The 17,913-nt window shown below is 42.3% G+C and overlaps 1 protein-coding gene and 1 pseudogene across 1 annotated transcript in view; both read right to left on the bottom strand.

Moving 5' to 3' along the window:
- Positions 1-539, bottom strand: part of ift74 (intraflagellar transport 74) — a 26,869-nt gene extending 26,330 nt beyond the window's left edge. Inside the window, exons 1-2 of the mRNA XM_030784793.1 lie at positions 420-539; positions 76-211 (exon numbers count right to left, since the gene is read on the bottom strand). Of these exons, the coding sequence (XP_030640653.1) occupies positions 76-211; positions 420-539 (256 nt within the window). The remainder of the gene's footprint in view (positions 1-75; positions 212-419) is intronic.
- An 11,362-nt stretch (positions 540-11,901) lies between these two features.
- On the bottom strand, positions 11,902-13,321 carry LOC115821455 (zinc finger BED domain-containing protein 4-like; annotated as a pseudogene).
- Between the last annotated feature and the right edge of the window lie 4,592 nt (positions 13,322-17,913).

Genomic DNA, 17,913 nt, shown 5'->3' with positions numbered 1-17,913 from the left:
CCACGTTACCCTTCACGCCTTAAGAGCAGTACATCACGTTACCCTTCATGCCTTAAGAGCGGTACACCTCATTACCCTTCATGCCGGTCCTCATGCCACTAAGACCCTGCTGAGTCACTGGTCTATCGGCTACTTTGATCTGCGCAGACAGAACACCCGGGGTGGCGATCGGACCTCCTCTCGTGCCTGGACGGCTCGTCCCCGGAACCATCTGTCAATCAAATACACATGAACATGTGAGACAAATAACAACCTTAAGATTAACTGTGATATAATAGGCACTGCCACCTCGCTGACTCAAATCAAAACTTGCTTGATTGGCCGTCATTCACTTTCTCACAATTCGTCGTATCAATTATTTCACGTGCGCTGCAAGTTGATTTTTGTTCAGGTTCTCTTGTAAACGAAACGTGACTCACCCCTGTACCGACTCTGATTGCTGTCTGTGGAGGTCTTATAGCGGTTGGGGGTCTCGCGGTACCAGGCACGAGTGACCCACGACTCACAGGTCTGGCCGATGGTGGTCTCTGGCTTGCCATGGCGACTAATTTACGCCTTGCCAAATCAAAAACATGACGAATACAACAATATAGCTGTGACAGTCGGGTTTCGCCACAGCACTTCTATTTGTTATAATTATGGAAACAGCACCAAACCAGCAACAAATCTAAGACAGTACATAATAGGTTCTGCCCAGCTGGATAGTTGGTCATTATTTAGCATCAAAACGCATTGATGGCGACTGAAGTTCAGCTAGCATTAGCAAGCTAATATTCATCAGGAGCAACATACTGCTCCCTTAGATTAAATGATGTCTATGGCGTAAAACGAATATGTGTGTTTACAACATTTGTGACGAAAACTCACCTGTTACATAGGTAACAACTGCTCTTTGGAATTATTCGCTAATTTGCCACTGTAACTGTTTTCAAGCGTCTCCCCTTGTCCACACGGCGTTATGTTGCTCAGCAACCGGGGATGGGAGTGTCGCGAGATCTCACGAGGTAAACGCATGCGTCCATGTGCCTGGGCGTAGGGGGTTTGCTCGACGGGCTCGTTCACAGAGATCAGCAGCTGTTGAGGCACGCGCGTGCTCTATGCGGTTCTCATACTTTTGCGAGAAGCGCAAGATATTTTAGGGGGTTTTTTTTCCCACGATGTCATCTTAACAGGTGAAAGGGAAGAGTAAACATAACACAACATATAACAGCAAAAAGTGTTACATAAGTCAGTCCATTGTATAACTATAAAGAAACATTTTATTCATAAAATTGTTTGAGAATTATACAGGCTCTGGAGACTCCAGTGCTTAAAGACTATGCCACCTTTGTTTATCAAGGAACCAATCGGGATTCCACATCAATATATCATAATCTAAGATACTATTTCTTGTATTCTACAATACTCTGGTTTTATGTATACACTTACCTGTATACCTTTATGTATATGACGCTTATCTGCTCTATACCTTTATGTATATGATGCTTACCTGTGTACTTTTATGTATGTGGCGCTTACCTGTTGTACACTCATATGTATATGACGCTTACCTGTATACTTTTATGTATATGACGCTTACCTGCTCCACACCTTTATGTATTTGACGCTTACCTGTAAGCCAAGAGTAGTCTTCATGCTGTGACCATGACAGTTCAAAATTAGCACCGTGCCGTCAGAAATTCGCAATTTGTTAAAACAAGAAATATGAAAATGGCCAATAACCATCTTTCCAAAAACCACTGTGCCTGGAGCCACTATAAAAACAAATGATGAATGGTCTCTTTGTCCTTACTACAAATCATATGCTAGAGGGAATCAGTTTGGGGAATTTGTTTAACCTCTTACAACAGCAATACTAGTTAAAACCATGAAATGTTCGTACACAAAAAGGTGCACAGGCGACTTTTGTCACACAAACCAACAATTGCAAATAAGAGGAATGTTGACTGCAGAGTGTAATTGTTGTTGTTGTTATTATTATTATTATTATTGTTGTTGTTGTTGTTGTTGTTGTGTAAATAAACATAATAAATGACATTGTTTCATAAAGCATAGAGGTCCTAGTGACTATTTTAGATCTTGTTTTGATTTTTTAATTACATTTTTTAAACTATTTTGTTTGGTAAAGGCAAATATTTTAGATCTTGTAAGGAACCTCTGCAAAGTTCTCCAGTGGAGCGATTTTTATCCAGCAAATGGAAGAGAAAGGTTTATTTAGTTATGCACTTTTGAGAGTGATTATAATCTTTAGCAGCTCTCCAGGAAAAGTATGTTCAATCGCTGCCGCTGACTGGGGGATTGCAGTGATTAATGTAGAACAGTTATTTCGAATTGCTTAAAATGTCAATGGTTATTGCAGACAGAACCAATACCAACCCCCTGGTCTGAATTGGATGTTCTGATGTCATTCAAATTTTATGAGTCAAATATTTTGGAGTGTGAAATGGCAATAAGTGCATTCAGAGTTCATCCCTCCGAGTTCAGAGGTCATCCCTCCGAACTCCACAGCCACCATTGTCCCAACGTGTCCTGAGTCTGCCCCGGGGTCTCCTCCCAGTTGGTCGTGCCCAGAACACCTCCACAGGGAGGCGCCCAGGAGGCATCCTGAGTAGGTGCCCGAACCACCTCAACTGGCTCCTTTCAATGCGGAGGAGCGGCGGCTCTACTCCGGGTTCCTCCCGGGTGTCTGAGCTCCTCACCCTATACCACTGTAATCCAGTTAATGGAATTCCAATAATGCTGATTAGATTAAAGAACATATACAAAGTTAAAGTTACATCTCTTGCTTGATGTTGCAGTGATATTGGGTCAGTGGATCTCTGGGCCGTGATTTTCCTCAGGCCAGTCAGTGTACCTGGTTTAAACCTGATGGTTCTGGCAGGTCCAAGACTGCCTGTTCATTAAGTCTTAGAAACATATGTATTGGTTGCCCCATTCACAGATTGTTTTGTACAAGTTTAGACATTAACTGTATAGTCCAGACAAACAAGCACAGGTTTAGATGTTAACTGTGAAGTCCAGACAGGTTTAGATGTTAACTGTATTAGAGTCCCTGCAGAGGAAATTAAGAGATTCTAGAACATTTGTCTTACAACTGGCCAGACAGATTTAGATGTTAACTGTATAGTCAAGACAGACAAGCAAAGACTCCCAGTCAGACCCCTGTTCTTTTTCCATGGCACCTGAGACACTGGATATTCAAATGAAATATTCTGAAACAGATAAGGATAAATGTTTCAGAGGAAGAGAGCATGAGCAGCCAGTTGTAAGACAAATGATCTAGAATACAATCTCTTATGCAGGGACTCTAATTCAGCCGTAGAGTATGTGTTTGGAAATAGCATTCCTGCCCCCCAATGGCCGCATATGGCACACAACACAACCAGATCTTTAACTGAAGATTTCCAAATCACACCTTTCTATATGAAACTGTTTTTTAAGGATTTTACAGCTTTCAAAATGACATTAAATTTCTAAACTGTGTGTCTGGTTTTATCACAATAATAATATGTCAGGAAGTGACAGCTGAAAGAAATCTCCAAAGAAAAAAAAGTCTTCTTAAACTGCATAAATGATTTGGATACATTATGTGAGAAGTGAGTTACTTCTCTCAGTTTCACAGTGGAATTGTGCTGAATTAATTTTCACTTTAAATTATTAGTTTGACTGCTGCTGGTTTCCCCTCTGACATTCTGCTGAATTTGGATCACTATTGATAAAGTAGGTGTGGGCGGCACGGCAGCACAGTGGGTAAAGCTGTGTCTGCGTGGGTTTCCACTAAGAGCTCCGGTTTCCTCCCACAGTCCAAAGACATGCAGGTTAGGTGAATTAGAGACACTAAATTGCCCCTAGGAATAAATGTGTTTGTCTGTGTGTCTGCCCTACGATGGCGACTTTCGCCCAATGAACGCTAGGATAGGCTCCAGCACCCCCCACAACCGTAATTAGGACAAGCAGCTTTGAAAATGAGTGAGTGAGTGAGTGAGTGAGTGAGTGAGTGATAAAGTAGGTGCTTCCAGGAGGCTCTGCTCTGAAAGACTTCTCACCCTGTAAAGAAAACACCAGGCTGTTTAAACTGCAACCTGCAAATCTAATTTGCCAACTCCTTAGCCTGCTACTTAATAAAGTAAACTTCACTTTTTCTCATGAACCAATCAATATTACTGTTTAAACTGTAGAGCACTTTGACTGGTATATGGTGATGCAGGTCCAACCCAAATCTGCTGACCTCAGAACTGGCCCTATAAAAATCATCCACCACTCCCAGCTGACCTCCATTGCATGGCCTAGTCTGAGGGATCAGACAAAGGCCAAACCCAAGAAACATGTCTGCGTCTCAGACCACTGAACAACTATATCTGAACTGACTGGGTGACAGCACTAAGCCTGAACCAATCAGAAGTGTCTGCTGTTTGGGCCATGAGGTCTCAGAGTGTGTTGTATGGAACCAATCAGAAGTGTCTGTTGTTTGGGCCATGAGGTCTCAGAGTGTGTTGTATTGAACCAGTCAGAAGTGTCTGCTGTTTGGTCCATTAGGTCTTAGGGTGTGTTATATTGAACCAATCAGAAGTGTCTGTTGTTTGGGCCATGAGGTCTTAAGGTGTGTTGTATTGAACCAGTCAGAAGTGTCTGTTGTTTGGGCCGTGAAGTCTTAAGGTGTGTTGTATTGATTTAGTGATACAGCATCTCAGAGGAGGCTTTCCGGTGTCGTGTTAATTATTTAACTACTGACCAGTGAGTGTCTTTGAGTTGATATGAACTACAGTGGATAAAGGGGTGAAATGTTTCTGAGGACCAGTGACTATGAATTTTGCTTGTTCTGTCAGAAATGTTGTGTTGCTGTGCAGAAATTTGGAACACTTTAAAAAGACCAGAGGAAGCATGTTCACAGGAAAAGGACTTGAGCCAGCAGTGACCATACTAATCATCCACCCCCCAGAGAAGGAAGGGACAGTGTCCTTGTTTTCGGCGTTCCTCTGGAGGGAACAGCAGAGGGATGTAAAGGGGCGGCACTGTCCTGGTTTGGTGTTCCTCTGGAGGGAGCAGTGGTGGGGTTTAAAGGGACGGCTCTGTTACGTTATTGGAGGAACAGGGACAGAGACACATGCTCATGAGGCACTCATGGGTGAGTGTCAGTCTGAGCCTTAGTGAGGGGACCAGGATGCTGTACAGAATGTGTGTATGTGTGTATGGTATTGAAAACGGTGGAGCATGTGCGGATAATGTATGGTAAATGTATGAGGGATTATTTGAATATATAGGGCATACTGCTGGCACAGTTAATGAATTTTTAATACCAGGAGGTAAACAGACTTGCTTGAGTTTCCTTTGAACGCATGGCTGGGGAAAAGAATCCGTAATATCCTAAATCATTTCATACGCCAGCGCGGTTGGAGCTGGGTGACGGGAGCTATACATTAAATTCACAGACCATTATAAAGAAAACCACCTCCAGGTGACTCGCCAGTTCAGAGCGTTTCAAAAAAGTTTCAGAGATTGCGCGTGTGTGTAGGTGGCACTGTTGAGCCACGATTCCTAGATCGAGCGGAGACTGCTCAGTTTCGTCATAGCGCGCTACGGTTGAAATTGTGTTTTAGGATTGTAATGTCCTGCTGTTCTGAACACTCAGTTAAGGTTAAGGTCTAGGTTCGAGATACGGATAGGTTTACGTGAAGGTTTAGCACACTTCGATAAAAAACAACAACAAACAAACAAACAAACAAAACACCCTGTCAGCGACAGCCAGCCATACCACAATGATGAATCATTTTCATACTACACCAAAGAAATGTTTTGTTTCAGAAATCATCTAGCGTTTTCTGCATGATTGTTGTGAAGTGAAAGTACCCGTGGAGCTTTGTCCCTGAGGATGCCACGTGAGTCTTGCAGCGCTCAGACACGCGATGCTCTTTCGGGCAAGTTTGATAAGTACCATGCATTGCACGATGCAATTTCGGTTGTCAGCAGATGCGCAAAACTAATTCAAGGATTTAGTTAGTTTCTTATGATCACATGATGTGTCGCGCGAATTAAGTTTATTTCAGAAGGTTTAATAAATCTGATATTTTACCCTTGAAAATTACATTGTGCCGTAGTTACAGAAATACTGACTCACTAACGGTGCACGGAGATCTGCACTAATCCTGCTGGAGTTCCTGTAAGCTTCACAGTACGAGCGGCACTTGGTTTGGGAGGGGGAATGCCATTGCGCATGTTCACTGAACTCTGCCTTGTCACACAGGCTGATCGTCTTCCTTTAGGAGAAACTTGACCCGTCCATGAATTCAGTCGGATTTTAGTTGTTTTATCGTCCTCGGTATGGACTCTCAAAAAGTAAGTGACTCAAAATGTAATGCGTTTCAGTCGGTTATCTCAGCAAATGCATGTGTTTGTGGAAATGTATTTTTTACACGGTTACATTTCGGTTATTGACTGCGCCGTTAGTTAGGAGTAGACTACGGGTGTGTAATTCGAATATTTTTAAACTGAGCAGCGTTGTACTCAACATAACGTTGTTTGCAAGTGCGCGTACTTCATAATTGACCGACTCCAGCATTTGCAGACACGATCTTGTTCGTATCTTTGTGTGGGAAGCCGTTTTGTTGACATAAGTACTTGCTTTTTATATCACTTGCTAGGGGTGTTGTTGTCGGAGATATGAGCATAAAAGATATTTCGTAGAATTCAGAGTGTTTTGCGCTCACGTTTGCAGTCGCTTCATACACGGGCACATTGTTCATTTCAACTAGTTCCATGGTTTGCGCCAACACCCATTGACAACACATTGTAACATCACAGTAGCATTCACTGGAGGGCTACGGTGCTCCGGGTCAGGTCCCTTAGCATTCTCCTTGGCCGTAGCATTTTGCATCAATATTGACTGTTTTTCGCAAAGTTAAACGAGACGGCATTTTGTTTTATTGCTGCCACTGGCTAATGTTTGAAATTTGGTGTCTGGACAATACAGAAGTTTTGGATCTGTCGGCTCTCATGATGTCCCATTGAAGAGTTGAATGGTCATTTTTGGGTACCAGTGTTTTCGTAATGGAACAGGTGCGTTTGAGAACTGCATAGCACCCAAACTCTAGTGCACTGAAGCTATCAGAAAACATAAATTTTGGAGGATTTAAAATAGATGTTTTATCGGTAAATAGTCAATTTTATTATATCTCTTTATGTGAACATCACAAGAGTCAATTACAGAAAATGAAAAAAAGCCCTGAGCTGAAAGGTTATTGGGTGCCTGTGATGGAGTGACATCACCCAGGAAGTGGAGGGTTGTGCTGAAGCCTGGAAACGACTGCGGAAACTACACACAGATTGCCCAAGGAAGTTGTTTTCAACTCACACAACTCAGCCAGTGCACAAGGAATACAGTCTGAGATGACTCTGGGAAAACATGACAGCTGAATTAAAATTTTCTGAGATGAATTTCAGTTCATGCATTGAAAGCGCTTGAAACTGATCTGAGCTTGGACACCTGGAGCCTCGCCAAGGTGACTGAAGGGGTTTTCACATTTATCCAAGACTTATTCTCTGTTTCTCCCATTCTGTACATGGCCAAGGCCTGTTTGATGAGAGGAGGATCTGTGGGTTTTGATAATTGCATTGTTTTTTAGGACCTGTTTAGGTAGTTTCTATGGGAAACCATTTTAGCTCATCTCTAAACATTTGACGTGATAGACGTAATATGTGTTCTGTGTTTACACAGTGACCGCTTTTCTCTTGCGATATGAATAAAGACAGTAACAAATTGTGCCAGACTGGCTCCGTTTCCAGTTTAACACATGACAAAGCACTTTTTCTCTGCTTGGTCAGGTTGTTTTAATCCCGGCAGAGAATTCCATAATGTCCAGTATCACCACTAACACTCCACAGCAGACTACAGTAACCTGCTTGCATGCATCAGACCTAAATAAAATAAAACCTAAAATAATTCACCCATGAAACTTTAGACAAAAGAACTAAATGTAAAAACTCTAGAGGACTCAGAATACAGTCATGGACTTGATATGAATAAGGAACAGTGCTGAATAGTGTTTTGGCCTCTGTGTTCCCCTGAGAGTCCGCCAGTATCAGTTGGTTATTTTGTGCCGTGTAGAGACACGGTTCTGTACGGTGGTTTCGTTTTACAGCATTCCTTTATTGCAGAAGTGAAGTCCTGCCTCTTTGTCCCGCAGCCGGGAAGTTTCGGTGAGTTTTCCATTATCTGAGCAGTACTTTGGAATTTGAGTCCACTGATCTGGAATGGCAGCGAGTGAGTTAGGCTGTATTTCATTCCTCAGTGAGTGTGACAGAACTTCCTCTCAGTAGCAAACTTGGTTTGGTTTTAACTGGGTGTTTGAACAGACAGGCAAAGAGTTGTATAATCTGATGCAGAAGTAAGATGCAGGTAAAGGATCACTGATGAGTGTGTGGGGCCTAGCTGAATACTTTGACCGTCACCAGACCTCTCTGGTCTCTTAGTGAGGTGTAGTGGTAAAATACGATCACAGGTACATATTTTGTTAAGTGAATGGAATGTGTGGACATACTTTTCATCTTGTGTTACACTTCTCTCACTCAAACACTGGTTTATCAACCAAGCTCTCACACACCTGCCCCACTGTTTTAGAGAGCTCTCATTATCTATGGGTGTCAAGGCCGAAGGCCCTTGGCTGCACGGGTATATCTGTGTGCGTGTGAGACCTTGTTGTGAGTCTTCCACCATCGAGACTCTGTCTTCCACCATCAAGACTCTGTCTGGGTGCCTCTGATGACCTCCTCTCTGCTTTTGCTGTATACTCTACCTTTCGTTCAATAAAGACAAAAGAGCTACCTTGAGTCATTGTCGTGCCTGTTTATTATTTTCCAACACTTTTAAAAACATTGATGCCCAACAAGTGTAACAGTGAGTGAATTCCCTGTTCCAATTTTTGCTGGATGAGACGTGTGCACATTTAAACTCAGTCATTAGCTTTCTGATGACTATGGCTCATCTTTCTCTGTGGAGCTGCAAGCCAATGAGAATGTAACAGAAATAGACACAGGCCAGGAGCCAACTGTGTGTGTGTGTGTGTCTGTGTGTGGATGAAGGAGTGACTTATACCTGAATAACTCAGTGTCCCCAGGTCAACTTTACCATGATTCTGTTTTTGGTTTCCTCTCTTCTTCATGACTGTGCGTAGTGAACAGTGCTTTGCTGTGCTTAACGAGTACTAAACAAGTAAAAAAATAAATGAAGGATATTCCTTATGGTATTATGATTGCAATTATTTTCTGTGATTAAGAGGCACTGTACATTTCTTGCATAGTATGTACTAAAGTCAACCATATCTCTGGTCTTTTTCCATTACCTAACTGGAGAGGCCAAATTCAGTTAGAATTAATATATCATTAATTGTGCAACCTTAAGACAAACTAAACAAATGCACTGTGAGATGATTCATCTTCACATTAATTTCTGATTTTCCATCATCTTTTAGAAGTCACTGACTGAAGAGCTGCTTCTTGAGACAGGCTGCTGTGCCATAACCATTTCACTGTGATGAGCAGTATCCAGTGTCCAATCAGGGCTGAGTAAAGAGTTGTGTAGGATGTCTGATCAAAGCTGTCACACCTCTAGGAATATTCATTTAGCTCCAGATGGCCTCATGCTCCATGCTCATTCAGCGAAAACAAATATTTGGCGTCCAGGAGTACATTGATGTGAATTGGGATCTGGGTGTTCTTGTTCTGTGAGCTGAGTCAGTCAGGTGAAAGCCTTGTTAAATTTATACGGCAGAGGATGTTTCTGACTCACCTGAGCAGGAGAGGGGTGTCACATTGTGCTGTGTTAACCAGAAGGATCCTGTGTTAAATCCGTTGAACAGTGTTGCGAGAATAGAAGCCTTTTAATCCCCTTTAACCCTGTCTGCTGTGCGCTGTGTGACTTTAAGCTTCAGCATCACGTCCATTACATAACCTCATCACTAAGATGGCACATAAGCCAACGTTAGTAACAGAGCTGGCTTGGACTGAGCTATACCTCTGCATCTAGTATGACTGACAGCTAGTGGGACAGTGATTATGAATATGACCACAGCACAGTAACAGACACAGTATCGTAATGACAGGGCATTGTCTATGATGATCAGGCCGTTGTCTAAACCAGACAAAACCATAAAGTTCATATTCTCCCATAATGCCTTGAAACGATGTGCTCTGACATCAGCTCTGTGTCAGATATGATATGTGGGACTCTCCTATAGTAATATCTAATCAGTTTAATCTGGGGGGAAAACAAATTAACACTTTTCTAATGAGGTGTACCCCACCGTGCTGTGTACCATGGTGGGGATGTGTACCACAGTGTGGATGTGTGTGTTTGTAAACCACAGTGTGGATGTATACCACAGTGTGGATGTGTGTGTTTGTAAACCACAGTGTGGATGTGGACCGCAGTGTGTTTGTGTACCGTGGTGTTTTTGTACCGTGGTGTGGATGCGTACCGCGGTCTGTTTGCATACAGTATGGACATATACCTTACTCCTGTGCAGTGGCCCGTGTGAGGTGTCTCCTTCCAGTCAAAGATAGCAGAGTGACCTAGTCCCTAAATCTGTCTAATCATGGCGACCTGTGTCCAGCTCGGCCCTGTGCTCATCGCTGTTCCCTTGCTGACACGTTGCACCCATCTGCTGGTGTCCGGTTCCCCGTGCAGAGTAGAGTGGTTCTCTGGGGTGAAAGTGGAGAAAGACTTCCACTCCCTTTAACGTGAATAATTCAGATGCATATAGGTGCAGAGGGTCTGGTAGCTAGAGTATACAGGTCCTGTAGCAGCATAACAGGCCACATGTTCCTTTATGAATTTGGAGGTTATTGTGTAGGTGTAGGTGTGGGTGTGGGTGGGTGGAGGGGCGAGAGGGCAGGCGGGCGGGCGGGGTGGGATGGGGCGGATGCACACACTGGGCCTTTATGTATACTGAGGTGTTTTTATTTTACTCAGTGTCCCGATACAATGTAATATACTGTGTGTGCTGATAATACAGCATACTGTGTTCTGATAAAATACACACATGCTTGAAAAGTTAACTTTGTTTTTTCATTACCTTTAATAATTATAATTAAGTTGGTTCATATTATTATTTTTGTCTCCAATTTTATCTCATCCTGGGGCTAGATTCAAGACATTCAGTTTTTGATTGAATTTTTTGTCTGAAAAAAGAATCATTGTTAGCCCGGGATACACCTGGGAGGATGTGTTTTTTCAGGGCAGATACCGATTATTAGTGATCAAGGAGACCAACAACTGATATTTGGAACCGATATGTATTCGCAGTCAAAATGAAAATCTTGGTGTCAAAATTTAGAATAACAAACTCTAACACAAAACTTGTTGAAATGCCTTTCAGCATATGTTTAACTAAAGGAGAACTTTTCAGCTTTATCTTAAAACAAAAAGTGCTGGGAGCTCCCAGCAACATTTCTTATAAAGTTAACTGAAAAATTTAATAAATAAACAAACAAACAAAATAGCTCCCCGAAGTTTTATGAAGTATATAAAGCTAGTAAGACTTACATTTCGGGACTTAAAGAAATTTAAGTCTCAATTAGTAGTCCTAATTCAGCAGCACCAGATTGTGGTGCAGAAAGCAGAGCTCAGCGTGCTCTCCAGTGAGATGGCTTCTGTTCCTCTCATAAATTGCAAAGACTTCACTGAAGACCCGGGTGGTGAGCAAAGAAACTTTCTTGCTTGTATGGCAAGTAGCCCGAAGCACCCTTCATTTTGTCTCCACCACTGGAGTGGATCCCCCTTACGCCTGTCGATCACTGATATAGGTACAGATATAACTCATCCTCAAGGCAGGCCTCGGCCAACGGCTCACCAGTGTGGGGTCCTAGCAGAGGACTGAACATCTCAGCAATACGGCTACAACAAGATGCTCATTCTCTCTGTTGCCTTTTGGGGTTCCTGTCTTTCTCATGGATCCCTTCTGCAGAAGCCTGCTCTTCCACACTGGCTTCCTCTGTAGCAGCATGCTCCTCTTGACCGGTCTCTTGTGTAGCACCTTCCACATCATCTTTCAGCCATTCTTTGGCCTTGTTCAATGTAGCCCCAGAGGAGGATGCGTGATTCTTATAACGAGGAAAAGACATGCCAGCACCACAGTTCTTGTTCCTCTAGTTTTGAGAAACAATTGATCCGGCTCTCGCTCATGACTTGCCTGAGCGTTCTGATGCCTCATGTCGAGGGCCCTTCTTCATCTTGAAGTAGCATCTTCAGCATGGTTAGACAGGGAATGATGCAGGACACTGATGAATTGTTATGGCTCACCTCTAGTGTCACTTCCACTACTGGGATGAGAGTTTCAACCAAATTGGACACAATGTCCCACTGCTGAGCAGAAGGACATGCAAATCCTCTGTGTTCGCCAGAGCAGATGTTAAGAGCACGCTTTTGCTCCAGCACTCTTTGCAGCATGTGGAGCGTTGAGTTCCACCTTGTTGGGACAGCCTTGATTAGGTTGTGTTCTGGCAGCCTAGGTCCTTCTGAGTGTCCCTCAAACGCTGCTTGGCAAGAATTGAGTGATGGAAAAGGGTGGCTACTTCTTTAGCATTGCAATGATATCTTTGACAGCTCCTTGACTTGACAGACCATCATTCACCATGAGCTGCAATGAGTGTGCTGTGCAACTGAGGTCTGGAAGTTCAGCGATCCTCATTCCTTTCGCCATATTTGCTCCACTGTATCGAAGCACAAGCACTACACGGTCTTTGCTTATTTTGTAGTCCTCAAGCATGTCTTTCAGATGTACTCCGCAGTGTGGTATCCTTGCAACACCCTTGTATTTAAAACAACCAACTTTTTGGTCCATTCATTGTCAATGAAGCAGCATGTTAGACTCATCAGTGACTCTGTTGATCCAGACCAGCAGTCTGTAGTGAAGGGGAGTGAGTAGCCAGCGTTCTCTGGTTGGATCAGGGCTTTTATCTTTTCTACAGCCTTGTGGTGAATTTCTTGCAGCTTTTTGGTGCGGTAGTACTTCTCACTTTTCAGTGCATACCGTGGCTCCGCTGCAGCCATGAGGCGCTTAAAGCCAATGTCAGACCACTGTGAACTGTTGGTTGTCAGTGACTGTCATCTCTTTAATTAGCTTGTCCATTAGTTTAGATCTGTCATCAGAATTCGGCCACTTTGTTTCTGAAACATGTCATGTATTGTAGGCTGAGATGCAGTCGTCCCCTGCTGAGATTCAGGTTCCCGTTTCTTCTGTGCGGTTTCATACAACTCACGGTGATGAGTCCTGAGATGGGATCACAGGTTTTTGCTGTTGTTCCTCCCATGCTGACAGCTTCTTTGCATGGATTGCAGACTGCCTTCCCTGGTGTTGGTTGAGTGTAGTGCATCCATTTGCAATGAGGGTTCAGAGAGTGAGAGAGTAAGAGTGATAGTGAATTAAAATTTGGGCTGCAGGCTAACATATGCTTAACGCACGATTATGCCTCATTTATTACAGCAAAAGAGCTTTGGAAAGCCTTTAGTTGGTTTCAATTATTTAAATGTTATATATTAACAACATATGATAGCAGGTAACCTGTCATCCAAAACTAGGCCACTAGGCCACATTACTAATGATTACTATAGCTGAATATGTACAATAGCAATAGAAGTGACTATTCAACTCTGACAACTGTACACCATCTATGCAGTCTGTGTGGATTAATACAGGCCTTAGATGTGGTTCCATTGCGTCTAAAGTCTCTAACAACATCATCCTGTGCCTCTCTACAAGAAACAGAGTCGGAGACAGCTTCAGGACACACTTCAGTAACGTTAAAACAGATTGAGTATCCCTTACGAAAAATGCCTGCGACCAGAAGTGTTTCAGATTTTGGATTTTTTATGATTTTGGAATACAGTTGTGTGTTGCTTAATGGTGGGGACACGTTCTGAGAAATGCGTCGTTAGGCGATTTTGTCTTTGTGCTAACATCATAGAGTGTACTTACACAAACCTAGATGGTATAGCCTATTACACACCTAGGCTGTATGGTATAGCCTATTGCTCCTAGGCCACAAACGTGTACACAGACGTGGTAAACACGAGATGTATGAGGTTGCTGCCGGCATAACATGGCATACTGTTTCACAGTAACCTTTCTTTTTAGTAGAGTAGAAAGTGTACACTCTAAAATTGTACAGTACAGTACAAGTATAGTAAAAAGTACGATATAGTAAATACATAAACCAGTAACATAGTTGTTTATCATTATGAATTATCATGTACTGTACATAACTGTAAGTGCTAGCCAATACTTTTATATGACTGGCAGTGTAGCAGGTTTGTTTACACCAGCATCATCACAAACACGCATTATCACTGTTACCCATAGGGGTATCTGCAACCCTTTTTGACATTTTCAACAATATCTTTGTACCACAGAGCAGAGAATAAGCAAAAAACACAGTAAGTAAGGCACGTAGGTCTGGCATTTTTGATGGTTGGTAACAAACTGGGGCCAACAGAGTGTCAGAGCCCCACATAGACAAGTGAGGTCAGGTGTAGAATTTTCCACTTGTGGCGTCATGTCGGCGCTCAAATGTTTCATATTTTGGAGCATTTTGGACTTCAGAATAGTGATGCCCAACCTGTAGTAGTCGTGGGTTGAGACTGAGACCATGACTGGCCCTGGTAAGTGAAGTGCAGGAAATAACATTATAGCCTGTCAATTTTTTTGCTTGTCAGCTAGCTAAATTATGGATCAGCAAATGAACTTGTTGATGTTCGCTATCGCATTCAATTTAGTTCTACGAGACTCAACATTTGCTTACATCATTATGACCTTCAGCTACCTATAACATGTAAAAACACCAGTTCGAGTAATGGGCGAGTAATGTTACGTTCGCAATATTAGGCGCTTTCGGACCGAACAGTTCTAGGGTCTCATTTGATAGGAACTACCCCCTGAGGAGCTTCCCCTAGAACTACATATGTTCTAGGGCTTTTTTTCTGTTTGCATTCGCACCGCCAGTAGGAACGCTGAAGTGATGTAAGCTGGCCGACGGTATAGCAGCTAAGAGCTGTTGTTTACGACTAACCAGGATAGCTGCACATTTTAAGTACAAATTTAATGACTTTTAAGACCTTTTAAATACTGCCAAAAGGAAAAAAATACCATAACTGCGGCAAAAGAAATCAACAAACTAGACTACAGTATACACAATTAAGAAGTTTTATTGAATTTGAATGACAGAAATATTGAGTGCACATTAGATAACATATAACTGCCTTCTCATTAACGAAAATAAAACTGTATGGCAATAGACCCAGTCCCATGGAAAAAAATTTCCCCCTGCATTTACCACTGCAGTGGCAGTGAATGACTCGATGGGCATAGGCTAGTACTTTTCTGGTGCTAGCATAGCGCTTGTGCCTGACGCTTGCTCGCAGCATCGTGGTTTTTTTTTTCCTTTTTCCCGGCCGCAGCCCTCAAATCGTAAGCTGGATAAACACATTCTTATTTTAGGTTAAAATGCAGATCACAGCCACACAAGTGGACACACAAGCACCTACCGAAGCGGAGTGTACGCTACCTCTTCAATGTACAAATATACATTGGACGTTGTAGAAATGGTCATTGTTGGGGGATATAAAATACCAGTAAAATAAAACATAAAAACCATGTCTCCCCTCCTACCATTCCAGACATTTTTAGACATGAATATCAAAAACTAAATGTAAGACGTTCTAAGACTTTATATTTTGCACGGATCTTTAAAAATGGCGGTTGCAATCATCGTATGTCTGCGTCCGGACCAATGGCTGTACACCTACGTCACAAGGTTCCTATTGCGATGCGAAAGTACCTACCCTGAAGTAGGAGCTAAAAAAGCCCCTCAAAACGTTTTTCTAAGAGCTATGATCGTTCTAAGTTCTTGCGGTGCGAACACGCGAAAAAGGGGCTACTTTCTCCAACAGTTCTAAGAACTATGGAAAAGTTCCTCCGGTGCGAAAGCGCCTATTGTAGCTAAAAATAAGTTCCAGTTGCACTAGCACCATCGTTATTCAAAGATATAGCTGTCGCTACATAAAGAAATTATAGTTCACTGTATATCTCTGTATATCTCTGCAACAAAGTGCATTAGGCCTATTCGGGCATTTTCAGAGTAACTGGGAAACTGGGGTTTTTGCAACTTCAGCATAAAGGATTGTGATGTGTATTGCAACTTCAGCAATATCTGCTGCCTTACCTTGAAAACGCAACTTCACGCTGTAAATGCGTTCCTCTGTGTCCATCTGTGGCACAGTAGCCTTCAGTGTTGATTGGTTACACATCATGAGTAATAGGCTATCAGATAGTGCTGTGGGCGGGACATTGCTCTAGACACGAGGTAACTACAAAGAGAGGCAGCTACATCAGAGCCAAAGTAGCACATTGTTAAATTAATTTAATTAATTTATTTTATTGACAAACGGCCGAAAAAATAACGATACCGATAATCGCAAAATACTATTGTTTTAAGCCAATCAATGGCACTATACAATGTAAACAGAACATACGGCATTTTCGTCATTTGCTGTGCACAGTAGCCTGCATGTGTCATGCTGATTTAGTTGTTCCAGCCTTATGAGTCAGAGGGGAACGGCTTACGTCAAGTTTTTAATTATCATAGACAACCTTTAGTCTTTTAACATTTCATACAAGCCCGTTGCTAGCTGCCCAGCTGCCCTACATGAATGTACCCAGTTAGGTGTGTGTCTTACAAGGGCAGCGGTGTATTTTACAGTCATGTAAAGTTCTTAACATATTCACTTCTTGCGTGTATTTACTTTGTACCGATGTGCATTTGCTCATTCACTATGGTTTGTGTAGTGCGCTTTCACTCGAGTTGCTGAAGGTTATCTAGCAACAAATTTTAACTGAATTAATGGAATAACTTTCACTGAGCAACTAATAAAAGAGCCAACCGGAGTTGCAAACCGTAATATTAAAACTACACAAGGACGAAGAAACAAAAACAGGTAAGTTAAAGTTTTAACAATAGTAACAGAAAAGTTATCAAGGAAAGGAGGTGTGTTATTCGCTGAATTTCTGTGTGCCGAAATCTGAAATGCCAATATAAACCCATGTCGTTGCACAGGTCCAGCGGATGTCGCGAAGAACTCGTTACCAACGCAAACTGCATCCTTCATTTTCTTCATTTTGTGGCAGGTTTTCCACTTGCTCAAACCGAAAAGCCATATTAACTATTTTTTTTATAGTGGACGTTGCACCTACTTAGTGTTAAGTGTAAGTTTTTAAGATATAACTTAAGTCTACGTTGAATGTATGTGGTGTGGTGCAACAGTATATCTTGTAGTTGTTCGGAAACTCGAACATAGTTCGCCGATTTATGTGCGAACTAGGTAAAGATCGAACTTATGCTCTGCTGCTGCAACCGGCTGCTGGACCATTCTTCTGCAACTGAGTGGTCTGGTAATGTTAACAGTTGACTATCAACTCAACATGTCCTTAGTTTGGAGATATTTTAGTCTTGAAACACAGAAAAGCAAGACAGCAACTTGTAATTTGTGTAAAGCCAACATTCTGAGAGGTGAAAGTTGTGCTGCATCGTATAATACTACCAGTTTAATTAAGCATCTGCAAAAGTATCATGTGAAACACTGGGAGTTCATGCTAGCCAGTATCAGTATCAGTATCGGTATGGGCAGATATCCAAATTCAGGAATCGAACTGGAACTGAAAAAAAGTTGATCGGTGCACCTCTAGTATGTACAGTATGCGTTCTTCTTAATGTCTTTGACTTAATATATGAATGTTAACTATCACATTTAAGATTTCAACATTCCAAATAACACAAGCCTCTAACCTCTGCCATTACAGATGAATTCTCCATCCAGATTTAAACATTTTGTCTTTCCACACACTGGTCCACGTCCAGTCAGTGTCATCA

Source organism: Chanos chanos, chromosome 9 (assembly GCF_902362185.1).
Source record: "Chanos chanos chromosome 9, fChaCha1.1, whole genome shotgun sequence".
Lineage (NCBI taxonomy): Eukaryota > Metazoa > Chordata > Actinopteri > Gonorynchiformes > Chanidae > Chanos > Chanos chanos.
The sequence above is the reverse complement of the archived record's forward strand: the minus strand, read 5'-3'. Positions and strand labels throughout refer to the sequence as shown.